Raw genomic sequence first — 17073 nt, 5'->3', positions numbered from 1 at the left:
TCATTTAAACATTTAACGACGGGTGTCAAAATTTATAACGACCCTTCTCTCTCTCTCTCTCTCTCTCTCTCTCTCTCTCTCTCTCTCTCTCGTCCTCTCTCTCATCTCTCCTCATCTCTCTCTCCTCTCTCTCTTTCCTCATTCTTTTTTTTTAATCTATTCATGACAAAGCATATACATTTTACGGCAAAATATCCGTACGGCATTTTTTCTTACGGCAAAATGTCTTGCAATCAATTGTCCTACGGCAAATTTGTTTATGGCAAATTGTCCGGTCTCCCGTTGAGACATCTCTATGAACGTCCTGTAGCACCACAAATATTCAAACTCTCGCACAAGTTCGGCAAAACACGATTGTGGCAAAAGATCGCTCTCGAACAACGCGTCGCTGATGCTGGCTGATGCGAGAAGGAGGCATTTCGCGCATGCGCACTTGGGTCACGCTTCTAAACAAAACAACACCTTGATCCGTGAACTTCCAGCATTCTCCAAAGCGTGTAATTCAAAAGTTTTCGGCTGGTAGGCCTATAAGTATTTTTCCGCTAATTTTTAAAAAACTTTTCTATGTCGACGTACGATACGTCCAATCGGCACCCGACAATTTATCTCGACGTATAATACGTCCAATCGGTGTAAGAGGGTTAAAGGACATTTGTAGCTCGAATGATCCATATGAATCACGGTGATGTGACAATTATTCATTTATATATATATATATATTATATATATATATATATATATAATTATATATATATCTATATATATATATATATATATATATATATATATATATATATAGCTTGTGTGTGAGAAAAGCATGATCAGCTTTTACAATTTGTAGGTTGAAATAGATTTGCAGTTCACCAACCCGAATTTGAGGAAGAGCGGACAGTCAGTCAGTGAGGTCTGGTTTGACTTTAAGAATGTATATCTGCTGAAAAAAAAAGCTGGGATATAGTAACGAGACGGAAACTTTAGGTACCAGATGAAACCTAGGAATTAAAAAAATAGACAAAAGCAAAAGGTACATGCATGTAGAAAAATTCCAGGGAGGAAGTAAAGAGTAGAAAGTAGAACATGCTAAGGTCTGAAGTCAACAATGGATAGTAAAGTTAAATAAGATCAAGATGAGAGAAAATACCTCAGACTGGCTGCTGATGTTCAAGTGTAGTATTGGTGTTTGAGTTGCCCATAGAATTAATATGAAAATATCCATTGGTGAAGAGACAGGAAAATAACTCTCAAAACGAGGATAGAGTCAATATTAATATTTGAAGAAGAAATAAGTTGTATAGAGGGCATAATTTTCTTATACCTGATGCTGATGAAGATCTGAATGTGGTTATGGATGAATCCAGTTTTTGAAGTAGACTCAGTAATAAAGATTCTTAAGAGAATGAAAAAACGAGTTTATGATGGACACGCTACAGAGATTATTTGAATGAAACAATTAATACTAATACCTTTTATACTAACTAGACTTTAGTAAATAGAGCCTGACTAGGAAGGTTACCTCATTAAATGTAGTGACTATAGAGGCATCTCACTTATGTCAATTGGCATGAGAACATTCAATATGCCTAATCTCAAGGGGCTAGAGATAAATTGATAAAAAGCTTAGCTAATGTAATTTTAGAAAAGGCATGAGTTGTCCTAAGAAAAGGCTGTGCGGCAGTAAATGGGATTTAAAAATCCCCTTGTGGTGGCTTTTGTTGACTACCAGAAGACAGTTGACAGTGTCTATAGAGCAATATTAGGGAAAGTCTTTTGTCCCTATTGTATTCCTTATTCAATCTGTAAAGCTAGTTGAAATTATCAATGAGCAAAGTAGTTACCAAATTTATGTAGATTGGTTCTTTTCGAGTAAATTTGCTGAAAATAATTTTCCTTTTTCATAGATTTTGTGTGTGTGAGTGGAAAAAAGTGGTGGAAGAGGAATAAGAGGTTTAGATAGTATTAATGACGATAGAAAGTCAACATACTCAGAATGTCATTTCCGCAGTTTTAATCGACAAAACACAACCATATTTACAAAGTTTGGGTAATAAAATGTATTGTATATCTCTCGAGATGGGATCTGAAAAAAAAAACAGAATTGATAAGGACATAGTAGGCGCAAAGGGATGATATAATATAGCTGGAGAAAGGATGATTGAAGCTGAATCTTTCAAACATTTAGAAACAGTGATTTCTGGCACAGGTTCTCTTGAGTTGAAATTTAGTGGCAGACTAGAAAAGGAAAGCAAACAATGGGCTGAACAACTATAGTTGGAAATAAAACTGACAGAATATAGTACAATCTTATTGTCATGTTATGACAACGAAATTATATATTTGAAAGATTTTGTAGAGTCGGAGGAGTATTCACGCAAACTGCAAGCAAACTTAAGCAATTGGATGTAGTTCATGCTGGCTGGTCTAAGGTTATGCTATGGTGCATTTGAGACATCTCCAGCTGAAAGTTTATATACCGACACTGAAGAGCTCCTTCTAGACTTACGTCGAGAGGAACTAGGACTGCGGTAGATGTTCAAATTGAGAGGTTCCCCAGAAACCCCTACTGCATCTAGTATTCTTAACCAAAACAATCCACAGCAGTTTGCAAATGCTAGAACATCCAAGCCTTTTCATGTAAGAATTAATGCTGCAGTTGACAATGGAGCTATTAAAGACCAACAAATTAAGGCAATTAGTTGCTCTTAAGTTGCCTCCTTGATTGACCCCAGAACCATCAGTCTATCAAAAGCTGTAGTTAAAAAATCGGTTAATGTCCAAGAAGTGAAGGCTGGTTTTCTTGATCATGACCAAATATATTCGGGTTCTGTTAAACTAATCACAGATTGATCAAAGACATCAAGTGGTGGTAGTTGTGCTGTTGTTCATGTTAGTAGATCATAAGTTGGCAGATTTTCTAACAATGCCTCTATTTTCACAGCTGAATTAACTGCATTAGCCAAATATCTTGAGATTGTTTCTGCTCTACATGGTAATAATTTCACTATACACTCAGGTTCTTATAGTGCACTCATGGCCATTAAGCAGTATAACCCTAAATATCCAATTATTCAATATATTCAAGAATGGCTGTATAGGCTTGCTTCCAAATTTAAATTAGTCCATTTTTGCTGGGTCCCTGCCCATGTAGGTATAGCTGGTAACGGAATGGAATATGTGATTTTGGCATAAAGCCAAGCACTGGGACCCATAGGGTCATTCAGCGCTATAGTGATAATGAATAGAAATGGAAATATAAATAATGAGTTCAATGGGAATGATATAAATAATGAGTTTAAAATAGATACCCTGATGATTAATGTTAAAAACGGTAAAATAGAGATTAAATTTTTAATGGAATTAAAAGTTACCATTTATGATAAAAAAAATATATAAAGATAAAAATAGAAAATTGTTATATATATATAAAATTACTTGACACTTTTATAAAATCCACAAGCCTTTAAAAAACTCGATGTTGTCTCCTAAAATTTCAGGTATAATTTTACCATCTATGTAGATGGTACATCCGCCTCTCATTTACATACTTGGTGCAGTGAACCAAAATGTGCTGAACTGTTAAAGGGCTATCACAGTGAACACACACTGGAGCACCACCACCATCAAGAAGAAAACTGTGTCATTCAGCAGTGACTAATCCTCAACTTTGTTAAAATAACTTCAGTCCTCCTGTCGCTTTGATAGGATGATTGCCAAATTCCTACTTGTGGTCTAATTGTTTTTAACTTATTATTAGCAAGAAGGGGAGATGACCATCGCTCCTGCCAATTTCTTAGTATATATATACGAATAGAGATTTTCATATCAAAATGGGGGACTCTCATTTGTATCAATTTCTCCTTGGGAACAGGCACTCTTTGCTTCTCGGTCTGCTGCTTCATTACCTGGAATCCCAACATGACCAGGAATCCAACAAAAACATACAGTTTTACGCCTACACGAAATGCGAAACAGCCACGCCTGAGCCTTTTGTACTAAACGATGGGAAGAATTATAACTATTCAGGCTTTCCAGAGCACTTTTACAGTCTTGAGTATATGACACAAGACTTCTTATTTAAATGATATGCTATATCTAGGGCTTTTACAACAGCAGATAGTTCAGCTGTATATACTGAAGCAGCTGGAGGTAGCTTTGCAACATTATAAAAATTATCAGTGACCACAGCTAAACCTACTCCCTCGCTAGACTTTGAGCCATCTGTATAAATTTTATAGTCGTTATTATGAACTTCATCATTTTCTAAATACAGCGACTTTATTTTTTCATTGGGGGTGTTCTTTTTTACTATATTTTTCGTGCACAGTTCAGCTTTTGGTATGAACCAAGGTGGAATTTTGGAATGGGCCAATTCATGAATATTCTGAGTCAGTTTAGAATTTTCATTTACAGATGCATTTAGCCGGATCTGGAATGGAACAGAAGATCTTGGCTTGAATTTGCTAGCATCAAGTTGATTAATAACCTTATTTGATGGATTGTTAGCATTACTTTTTATCCTCATCGAGTATCGGAGGCCTAATTCTTCACGTCGTAAATCAAGTGGAAGGTGGTGCGTAATCCACATGAAGACACTCGACGGGGGATGTTGGAAAAGCCCCAGAGCAAATACGTAAACCCATATTTTGGATTACATCAAGTTCGTGGAGTTTACTTTTGCAAGCTGATGAATAAATCTGGCATCCGTAATTCAACTTTAATCTACATAATGCATCATATAGTTGTAGCAAAGTTTTCTTATCTGCATCCCAGTTAAAGCCACAAACCAATTTCAGAAGATTGAGAGATTTCTTTACTTTGCACTTTAAATTTTCAATATGCTTAGACCATGTGAGTTTGGAATAAAAAATCATTCCTAAGAACTTGACATCATCCGCATATGGTAGAACAGACCCGTCAAGTTTCAAATTTGGTACAACTTCTTGACGTCTACTCCTAGTAAAGCGAACAGCAACTGTCTTACGTGTAGAGAACCTAAAACCATTTTGTTTTGCCCATCGAGAGATAGAGTCGTTGGATTTTTGTAAATACTTGCAAGCCGATTCAGCAACATATGCAGTGCAATAAATAGCTAGATCATCAACAAAAAGTGAGGCCCGTACAGGATTTGAAATTTCATTGATGACGCTATCAATGGCAACAGAAAACAAGTTACACTCAGCACACACCCCTGTGGAACACCTTCTAGTTTGAATGGGGAAGATAAATGATTTCCTATTCTTACTCTTACAAACCGGTCTGTTAAAAAGGAGTTAATGAACCTAATCATATTTCCTTATATGCCTAATTTATGCATCTGCTTAACAATTCCGTGACGCCATGTTGTATCATACGCGTTTTCTAAGTCAAAGAATACACCAATTGTCTGACACTGGTATACAAAGCCCTGTTGAATTTGATTAGAAAGTCTAAGCAACTCATAAAGATCGAATAGAGACAAATAAATAAATAAACCTGAAAACCTTAAAAAGATATCATCAGCCTTTCATGGAGTTTATTCTTCCACTAATGGCACAAGTGTGAAACTGACTCTCAAATGTCCACGTCTCTACCCTACCCCACAGGGGATGGTACAACATAAGTAGAGTGGCCCAAGTGTAAGCCAGACCCGCTTGATAGGACTGAGAGTATTACAAGAATACAATCATCCCCACCCTAATTACATTATGGGCAAACCGGATAGAATGCCGAGAATCCTAATCCCAGAACCAGACCCCCCTGGAATCCGTGGTCTAGTCCTGCAGAATAGTTCCGCCTGATAAAACTCAGGTCCAAACATTATCGGGCAGTTGATGGTCCCACCACAGTTCCCACTATTTAGCTTCGGATATAAACCCATTCCCAGCTATGATATCTTTTCCCATTTGTCAGGTCCAACAAATTTTACAAAAAGTGGAAAGTTCCACAAAATTTATTCCAAATTATATATATATATATATATATATATATATATATATATATATAATATATATATATAATTTGGAATAAATTTTGTGGAACTTTCCACAAAATTTATTCCCCTTCGGTTAAGCATATATGAAAATATATTAATTCCGAGATAGAGCGAATTAGATATTAAAGGACACTGTAGCTCGATATATGTATATGAATCACGGAAATGTGATATGACTTTTATATCATTAAATAAATTATATATTATATATATATATATATAATATATATTATATATACTATATATATATATAGATATATATATAATATATATTAATACATATATATATATATATATATATATATATATATATATATGTAAGTGTTTACATAATAAAAATATGGAATGTTAGTCCATATATATAAAAGTCTAAAACTAAAGAGGTCAACCAGATTGCTTGCAGGAATGTGATCAGACTAGAGACGCTAAAGATGACGTATACAATAAGTATGTAGGCTAAGTTGACATGCCGTCACCTGTAGTCATTCAATTGTTTATAAACATTAGTCCAAGCTCCCTGCTTGAGACAACTACCGCCTACGTGATCTGTAGCGTGTCTCATTTGATTGTGTGTTCGTATGAAACTATGTCATCTGATAGTATGTTCATATGTTCGAACTACTGTCTGTTCCTTCATAACTTATAACAGAGATGGTAGACAGGCAGAACAGAGTTAGCTATCGTCATTAGAAGACCTGTACCTCTTTACCTAAGCTTTATCATGTAGAGGAATAGGATTAGCCATCATCATTGGCAGAAGCGATCAAGCTATCGTTATTAGAAGACTTGTACAATCATACCTGATCTTCACCATGTAAAACTTCAGAAGAATATATAATTTTTTATACTTAGTGTTTTCTACAAGAACCTCACCGAACCATGAGTTTAACACATCGTCGTAAAGATAAAACCGACTTCGTAAGTGATCTACAAAACCCCAGACACTCCATTGAAGATGGAAGTGCAATACCAACCGACTTAGCGTATAGATTATCGCTAGTCTAACATTACCTCATAGGGCGCCTTATCATACAAGGCACAAGCCCTAATATTGGTGGCCAGCGGACCAGAAGAACTCTACAACGTCCTACGAAGAAAAACCAGAATAATAAATCATGTATCATAAGAAGTCAACGACGACGGAAGCAGCAGATTCTTCAAGCAACATAGTATCATCGTTAGTGAGCGACTTCAGAAAACAACAAGAACTCTTTAACGACGACGGAAGCAACAGATTCTTCAACCAACTTAGTATCATTGTTTAGTGAATAACTTCAAGAAACAAAACCGACGTGTCTTTTTCCTACGACAACGCAAGCTTCGTCTCTCATTAGAATCATTCAAGAAAACATCGTTAGTGAGCGTTTCCGGCACTGCAAGAAACAAACCGAACGCGTCTGCAGCATCGGATCTTTCAAGGGCTCGAATCATCGAAACAACGCGCACGGGGGAAACTGAAGCCAAACCAGGTCATCCGCTAAATAGAGAAGGAGGACCAAGGCCGTGTGTCGTTATCGGAACACCGTGACTTCCCACAAAAGCAAGCTAAGTACAATTTTTTTATCATTGGAGTAACTTTGAGTGTTTCCTTTGCAGGTCGAATTTCGTTATTCCTGTGGCTGAAGTTACGAGACATTCTTAATCTTACTTTTTTACAGAAATTATCTACATCATTGAGATTTCGCTACTGCGAGTTTTTTTTATCTTTGAGTGTCTGTTTCCAGAAGTTCTACTGAAATATCATAATCATATACTATGTTAATTTTATCATTTTGGGTGATTATTAATCCCTTACGTAACAAATCATATTAAACAGTGAATATGCGTTTACGCAGTGGACGTCTGTATTTATACAGATGCATGGATAGGGTCGTTAAGCACCGTAGTGATTAGAAAACACACACAAAAACAAGTGGAACACCCGTACAAATCTATATAAATTAGAGGTAACACTATTTCGGGTCATGACAATAAATGCTCCTTTGCAAAGTCCCGATCGCAGTTTTAGCCTTGAGTTTTTTGAGTTATATAAAATATCGAACCTCAATGACTCAACTTAACTTTAAAAATATGGCTGGATTGCAAGGAATAACATGTCTGTAAAAAACTTTCATCAGGCTAAACGCGCTGACCAGGATCCCTCACTATTTCAAATTTTAGCAAAGAATGAAGTACAAACAGTTAATATTGAATGCAGTAGTGATAACTTGTCTTATTAGTAATCGCTCAGTTCCTAATAGTTCGTCATTCATTGCTTTATACGTAACCAGCAACATAATGCTAAAAACACACAATACGTTGCCGATGGTAATAAAGAGAAGGATCCTAATTATTACAAAAAGAAATAGAAACAGTAGCCCGTTCAGAATCAAACAAGCAAACTCGGTGACTGTGTCACCTAGTCAAGCGGTCAAGGTCAGTCGAAAACTGCCGAAGTTTTCAAAGCAAAGCAAATTCCACACAATAAGCGACTCTAGCAGAGTGGGGAAAAAGCGATGTTGGATCATACATCCCAAATACCTTTTTAAAATTAAAAAGGAATTTCCCTATGCATCACACGACCGTATAAAGTAATCAGAGCAGGTTTTCGTTTTTTTTTTAATACATAAGTAGTGGTGGATTAAGCCCGACTGTACGCGCCGTAAAAATTAGAATATCTTGATTTATTTCACGTATTATCCTGTATTTACGGACTCACCGTCTGTTGTTCGAACTTCCCTAATGAGAAGTCCGGATAAGCGAGCGCTTACAGATACCTCTATAGTTATAAAAAACATTGATCTGTATCTAGTGTAATTGTAAGATCCATCTAGGGGTATACAAAATATTATCTTACATCCTGCAAAATAAGGCGTGTTTATCAAATGAAAATCCTATAAACCTTCAAACATATTAAAATCAGTTTGAACAAAAAAGAGACAGTTAAATAATAACTTATATAGAGGAACTATACATTTGTCTCATAAATCGTAACATTGTTCAAAATACCCAACAGAATTCTCCCGCAACCACAGTCGCAGTTTTGCACGCAAAATCTTGAGAAGCATGCACCCTCGAATGTCTTAGTGCGTGTAAAAAGACCTTGCTGGGAAATGAAATTTTAATCCTTCCCGACACTCTGAAATATAACGATTTCCGCGAACAAAGCCCTAAAAGTATACATATCGTGGATACAGAAGTTATAAATATCGCATTTTTATTGTTGCTAATTTTTAATCACGCCCAACCAGTCGTGGATGAATCTCTCTGATAATCTATCTAAAGTAATATCCGTAAAGTCATTCAAGCAGAGGTGATTCAGCAGAATTTTTTTTTATCTTCTACCTGAATACCAGGAAGTTTCTCCACTAGCGAGTGATCTCTGGGAGAAAAACGGATGTCATTGAAAACAAAACACGGTCTAAGGACAAACATAAAGCTATTTACGTACCTTCGTATAGATTCTCAATGAAATTTTGTTTTAAAATAGAGATAATTGACGAAGTTGAAAAATATGAGTAATAGGAGTCATTAGGAAATCAAATAGCCCATATAATTTTTCCCTCAAACGTCATGCCATAAAAGATCGGACTTGGCGTATCTGCGCAGATTACTGTCGCTTAAACAAGGAAACGACTTCCGATAGTTTCCAGTGCGATGTACCGACGACATCTTATCTCTGTTAGGTTAGAATAAATTTTTTTTTCACCAACTTGGACTTACTTAAATGCTTTTACCAGATACCATTACCTAAGTGATTGTACCTCATACACCGTTTTCAGCACACTCAGGGGACATTATCAATTTTTACGTATGCCTCCGGCTTACGTTGCGTCCCAATTACAATATAGTGTTTGGAGACTTTTAGGGGATAACCTACATGCCTATATGGATGATCTTGTAATCTTTTCTAATACCTTAGAAGTACATTCACATAAAGTAGAGCTAGTGCTACAGAGACAAAGACAAATAATCTCAGAGTAAAATATCTAAATGTGAGTTTTTTAAAACCGAACATGTTTATCTAGGTTTTATGTGTCTGGTCAAGGTCTTAAAGTAGTCCATGGTAAGGTGTCGGCTATTCATAACTTTCCGGTACTTATTAACGTAAAAGGGGGATACAGCACTTTTGCGCTGTTGTGGGTATTACAATCGTATGCAAATATGTAACTCTTCAATCATGACAGCTCCTTTAACAGATCTTACGAAGAAGAGCGTAGATTTATTATGGTCTAAAAAGCATCAACAGGCGTTCGATATCTTAAAAGCGGAAAATGCAGCTTACCTAACTTAAAAATCCCTGATTTAAATAAGGATTTTTTTTTTTTTTATTGCAACAGACGCCTCAGACCAAGGGGTAAGAGGGTATTACTTCAGTAATATGATAAACAGTTCTCCCCTATAGCTTTTTATTCACGTAAACTAAAGCCCTCTGAAAGTAAATATGCAGTAATAGGCAAGGAAGGGCTAGGTATCTTTAACACTCGTACATTTTAAGTTCATAATCTATGGCTATCCTGATAAAGTCTTTACTGAACATGAGTCCTTTACCGAGTTTTTCAAAGGCTTTAATCACAGTCCAAAAGGAACTCGGTGACAAATGATCATTCAGTTTATTGGAGCCAAGATAAGATATCTACCTGGGAAAGCAAATATCATAGCTGACGCATTATCCCGCAATCCCGCACCATACAGCAAAGAACCATTAATTGGACTAAAAGATATAGAAACATCCGTGCCTATTGTTAAAACCGTATCTAAACAAGAAAATTCCTTAACCCAAGAGATCGCGAGCATTGAATATCTGGGTCGGAGCGCAGAACTGTTACAAACTGAACAAAGCAAGAGTCAACAGACATGACCCAAACAATAAACACTTCGGACGGAAACAGAGTCAGCAGCAATAAACACCAAACAATAAACACTTCGAAACGGAAACAGGGTCAGTGGCTAGGCAAAAAACAATAAACACTTCGAGCAGAAACCCTAAAGCAAAAGTATATTTAAAGTATGTGTATCAGAATAATGTAATCAAATGCAATATTATATGTAGGTCTGTGACGAGGAAAACCCGAAGAACACAGCAGATGACTAACGACCAGGTAGTAGTAATAATCTCTTTCATACCAATCGTCATAAACTGGTTGCATTCCGTCATCCAGGGTTCCCTACTATGTCACAGAAAGCCAAATCACTATTTTACTGGCCTACAATGCTTACAGATATAAAAAGCACATAACTAATTGTAACACGTGTCATGAAAACAAGGGATACACTAAGACACCTGTCAGTTTAAGGGCCTATCCTGTGCCAAATCAATCCTTGAAAGAATATACGTAGAATTATTAACAGAATTACGAGTCTGACAGAGGGAATAAACACTTCTTAGTGTTAATAGTTCCTTGACACGTTATATAGAATTAATAGCACTAAAAACAAAACACCGCAATTGAGTGCGTTACGAATATTTATGAGTGCTAAATCAGTAAATATGGAATTCAACACATAATAATCTGTGACTCGGGTGGTGTAAATCAATAATAATCTCCTTAACACGTGGTGTGAATTCCTTTCCATTAAGAAAACCAATAATATATTTTATCACCCAGAGTCAATCGGTTTGGTAGAATAACTGATAATTAAATAGGAAGTGTCAATGTCTTACGAGTTACAACTCGTGATATTGGATCCGACCGGATTATAGCGGTTCTCGCGGTTTTAAATACCTTTATCATTTATATCTTGTATCTATAGAATTGATGCCGCAAGTAGCCTTATACGGTACGCCGCTAGAACACTTTTCCACATATTCAAGCCAACCATTAATTTATCAAATATATATAAAAAAAATATATAAATAAATAAATATAAAAAAATAAAATAAATATGGATACAAGTGGAGTCAATATAATACACTCCGTAAGAAGTCGGAAGGGTTACAAATTATAATAAAAAAGGAATCACGATAAAATCAATAAGCAAACGTAACCATAGATAATTAAATATCCAAATATATATGCGTAAAGATTTGAACTCTAACTTAACGCTTTAGTAATGACAAATAAGCTAAAAGTTCAAACACATATCCAAAATATACTGACATATTGTCTGTCCCGGTGATGTTTATATTCGTAGTCAATGAAAAAAAAAATAAATAAATAAATAAATAAATAAAACTAATAATAAATAAAATAAATAAAAATAAAATAAAAGAGATTTTAAAGTCAGGAAGTCTAGAAGTGAAAATGTTATCTATGAAATAATCCTATATGAATCTTATACAGGGCTAATAATATATATAGAATTTGTATGGAAACCTTTTTCATATAGTTTGAATAAGGAATATTTAATTTAACATAATTACAATTATGCAGTTTTCCAACATGAAACTAATATATTGTTCAATTTTGGTACTGTTTTTTTTTCAGACATTCTTCTCATGTGGGTCGAGTATTAAAAAAACAAAATATTTATCCTAAAGTCGTATCTCTTACAGCAAGTAACGTAACTCTTAGCTGGCTGAGAGCAATCTCCTGCCAAGTGACGACGTCATCATTGCCGTATCAGCATTTGTTCCTTTTAACCTCAATAATCTGCTTACACAGGCTTCATCTGTGTGTCGTCTCTGCTTGCAAAAGCAGATTGACTGGAGAAAGGGAATGCTTAGTTCATGAACTTCACATGTGGTTCATAGTCACATGACAGACCACATAACATATTCTTATCCGTGTGTGTAATGCAATTAGTTAAGGACTTTGTTAATCATTTTAAAAATTAATGAACAATATAAGCAAATAGAATTTCTATAACAACAAAATGAATTAATTTTTTTTTCTGAACCTCATAGACATTTAGAAGTATCAAGATATGTATATATGAAATATTTACTTGCAACATTAGCCTATTACAATTCAAGTAAAACATTCATGGGAAAATGTCACATTTTCTTGAAAAACCCAAAGTTTATATAGAAATTAGTTACATAGTGGGTTTTTCGTTGCATCTCCTACCTATTAATAATGTTTTAAAAGTTAACCTCAGAGGATGCGCACGAGAAAATTGGATATGAAACTTTTGTTAGGGCACATAGAATCATGATTAATCTTCTCTTTGACTTTTATGTTGCCTGGCAATCTTACAATTAGCTCCGTTTTCCACTTCTTTGTCTAGTAACTTACTACCAGTAATATCGAATTTTCTTTGAGATTCGTAATGATATCTATTTATTTTTTATAATTATGGATATTTTTACAGTCATCATAGACCTGGATAGGTTCACTCATTGTTAATGCCATGGATAAAAAAGTTTGTACAGCGGACTCTTTTGAATTCCAAAATATCAGCGAATTCATGTGGGTTAAGTCTGGTCTAAATGGCTCTCTCCCCTCCCCTGTATTTGGATGTCGTCTGAATTTACTTTGCCCTTGTGACAAGTATAATTTCACTTGCAGGCTGATTCATGGAACCGGTTACAGTATCCTGCAGTACGAGAGTTTCACATAGCAACTTTAAAAAATCGTTCGTCGCTGCGGATGACTACAGTCAAGTAACAACCGCCTACAATGTGAAAGGAATTTCATGGACTTCTTCGACCGACACCGTATCTCGTCGTTAATCTCGTTTTAATGCGGAACGCTCCGGCGGCTGTCGGAATTCGACTACAAAAGGGACATACTTCCGACAATTACGACCCGAAGGATATTCAACTCTACTTTGCTGGCGAAGGACTCGTGCTGGGGATGTTTTTTTTCATCGCGAACGTAATTGTGTAGCTTAGGATGCAGAGAATAAGTATGAGCGCAAAATGGAACGTTGGACCCGCCCAGGCAAATTTTTCCCCTTGTTTTAACCATTGAAAAAGGCCGTTTCATTTGGCTAAAGGTGGTTGTCTGGAACTGTGTAATGGACGAAAAGTTGTTCGAAAGCTAGTTAAAAGTGAAGTAGTATAACCTCGGTCATGTATCCTATATATATAAAGTACATGTATCAGATATAAATGAATCGAGAATAACAGAATCGAAATATATTTTTTGCGTGTACGCACTAGGAATCTATATATAAATGATCATAAATAACAGAATCGAAATATATTTGTTGCGTGTACGCACTAGGAATCTATATATAAATGATCATAAATAACAGAATCGAAATATATCTTTGCGTGTACGCAATAGGAATCTATTTAAAGTGCACATATATTAATCATAATTATATGAATCCATATACATATGTATTAACAAATCAGGTAGCCTATAATCAATCTGTTACCTTTTATCTTACCAATATCTGCAGGTATTTATGAGTTAGTATATTGATTAATGAATCAGATATATAACATTTAGCATAAAAATCAACGAATCAATCAGCATAAACATTAATAATTTTATCAATTCATATATGAAATTTTTTATCAGTTAAAATAGGATTTTTATCATGTTAATCTTCATTCTATGCAATTATCAGAGTACATTAGTATTTTCTGTAGCATAAGTATCTTAATGACATGAAGGAGAGAAAACTGTATCATTATATATATCATGTGATCACTATTATTTACCAATATCATTGTTTTATATTTTATTACTTGAATCAATTCATGTACACCATGAATTTTTATTTACTTATATATATATATATTCACGTAGTGTCTGTATCACACTCCTATAAGTCAAATGCAAGTCAAGTTTGAGTAATATTCAGTGGTTTGGTTTTGGTAGCTGACCGAGCTAATGTAAGTGTTTACATAATAAAAACATGGAATGTTAGTCCCTATATATAAAAGTCTAAAACTAAAGAGGTTCAACCAGATTGCTTGCAGGAATGTGATCAGACTAGAGACGCTAAAGATGACGTATACAATAAGTATGTAGGCTAAGTTGACATGCCGTCACCTGTAGTCATTCAATTGTTTATAAACATTAGTCCAAGCTCCCTGCTTGAGACAACTACCGCCTACGTGATCTGTAGCGTGTCTCATTTGATTGTGTGTTCGTATGAAACTATGTCATCTGATAGTATGTTCATATGTTCGAACTACTGTCTGTTCCTTCATAACTTGTAACAGAGATGGTAGACAGGCAGAACAGAGTTAGCTATCGTCATTAGAAGACCTGTACCTCTTTACCTAAGCTTTATCATGTAGAGGAATAGGATTAGCCATCATCATTGGCAGAAGCGATCAAGCTATCGTTATTAGAAGACTTGTACAATCATACCTGATCTTCACCATGTAAAACTTCAGAAGAATATATAATTTTTATACTTAGTGTTTTCTACAAGAAACCTCACCGAACCATGAGTTTAAACACATCGTCGTAAAGATAAAACCGACTTCGTAAGTGATCTACAAAACCCCAGACACTCCATTGAAGATGGAAGTGCAATACCAACCGACTTAGCGTATAGATTATCGCTAGTCTAACATTACCTCATAGGGCGCCTTATCATACAAGGCACAAGCCCTATATATATATATATATATATATATATATATATATATATATATATATGATATATATATATATATATATATACTATATATCAATAGAAGGATCCACAGTAATATCCTTGTGGAAATATATACAAAGCTTAAAGCTTTCGTCCATCCTCCTGTGGAAGCTTAGTGAGTGATCAAGTCCACAGGAGGATGGACGAAAGCTTTAAGCTTTGATATATTTTACATAAATCTAGGTAAACAAGGATATTACTGTAGATCCTTCTGTTGATTTCTTGGAAGCACGATACGGTGTTTTATATTGAATATATTTATATATATATATATATATATATGATATATATAAAATTCATATCACATTCCCGTGATTCATATACATATATCGAGCTACAATGTCTTTTAATATCTAATTCGCTCTATCTCGGCATTAATATATTTTCATATATGCCTTTCAGGGACGTGCAGAGAACTTTTTCAGGGCAGGTGCTCAAGTGAAAAAAAGGGTAAAAATATAGAAATGAATGAGACTAAATATATACCGGCTCAATATTCTTTCAAATTTATTTAAACTAGCCATTTATAATTCAAGAAAGAGATAAACATGACTGATATCATGGGTACCAGTGGGCTAATGTTTTATATGAACATAAAATCTACAGTACTGACTACCAGTAGAACTAGGAAATTTAACAAAAGAAAAATTATATATATTACTTTTACATAAATGACTGCAAGAAAATCAATCAGTATGATCAATACACTTGGCTAATAACCAGACCTTATCATTTTATATTTATAAGAAAACCCTTCTGTGTGCCATTTCTTTGAATATGCTGATAACTTCACTGTTGTTGATTGTGATATCCTTTTCAACTGCTAGCAACAAAAGATCAGATAACCTCTCCTCACTGGACAGGCTGCGTAGCTTTGTCTTCACCAGCTTGAGTTTGGAGAAGGTCCTTTCCACTGTTATTATTATCACTGACACAGATAGGCGGCATAGGCGGCGGGCCTATAATACATCCCTCTCAAAAAGGGCACTTTTAATACAGTAGCAAAAGGGGCAGGTGCTTGGGCACCCCTAGCACCCCCCCTCTGCACGTCCCTGATGCCTTGCCTTTCAAATCCAGGAACGTCAGTGACGTTCCTGGATTTGAAAGGCTCCATGGTTCACACCCGGGTCCAGGCAAGTTTATTATCGAGAAAAAATTCCCCTTCAGTTAAGCATTTATGAAAATATATTAATTCGAGGTAGAGCGAATTAGATATTAAAGGACATTGCAGCTCGATATATATATATATATATATATATATATATATATAATATATATATATATATATATATATATATATATATATAACAATGTATGGGACTCTTTGGCTTGAACCTGGGAACTAATTCCTGGGGTTCAAGAGCCCCCTCACCACGTCAAGGTGGTCCCATATCGAAGGGGTATGGCTGGTAACGAACTTGCTGACTATGAAGCGAGAGATGTCTTTACTAAAGATGGCATTCTCTTCCACCAGAGTCCTGCTACCGACATGAAATGGGCTATTCGCTCCTATATTAAAAATAAATGGCAAGCACGTTTGCCGTCTCCCTTTCTGACCAACGATAAAAACTACATGAAGATCAGGCAAAGTATTGAACATTGGCCATCTGGGTTCCAAC

General features: G+C 35.3%; 1 protein-coding gene across 1 annotated transcript; it reads right to left on the bottom strand.

Annotated features, from left to right (window-relative positions):
* Window positions 1–4553: 4553 nt before the first annotated feature.
* On the bottom strand, window positions 4554–16402 carry LOC135218062 (uncharacterized). Its single transcript, XM_064254205.1, has 2 exons — window positions 16311–16402; window positions 4554–5253 (listed from the first exon to the last, which is right to left on the bottom strand). Exons 1-2 carry the CDS (start codon window positions 16400–16402, stop codon window positions 4554–4556), a joined length of 792 nt encoding a protein of 263 aa, XP_064110275.1.
* Between the last annotated feature and the right edge of the window lie 671 nt (window positions 16403–17073).

Source organism: Macrobrachium nipponense, chromosome 9 (genome assembly GCF_015104395.2).
Source record: "Macrobrachium nipponense isolate FS-2020 chromosome 9, ASM1510439v2, whole genome shotgun sequence".
In the NCBI taxonomy this organism is placed as follows: domain Eukaryota; kingdom Metazoa; phylum Arthropoda; class Malacostraca; order Decapoda; family Palaemonidae; genus Macrobrachium; species Macrobrachium nipponense.
This window is presented reverse-complemented; position numbering and strand designations above follow the sequence as displayed.

What these genes read in the sequence shown, in the direction of transcription:
- LOC135218062 (XM_064254205.1), bottom strand. Translation starts at nt 16,402, where the DNA reads ATGCCGCCTATCTGTGTCAGTGATAATAATAACAGTGGAAAGGACCTT. An exon ending in AAAGCTACGCAGCCTGTCCA is followed by an intron (nt 5,254 to 16,310) that starts GTGAGGAGAGGT and finishes CCTTTTTAACAG; the next exon opens with ACCGGTTTGTAAGAGTAAGA.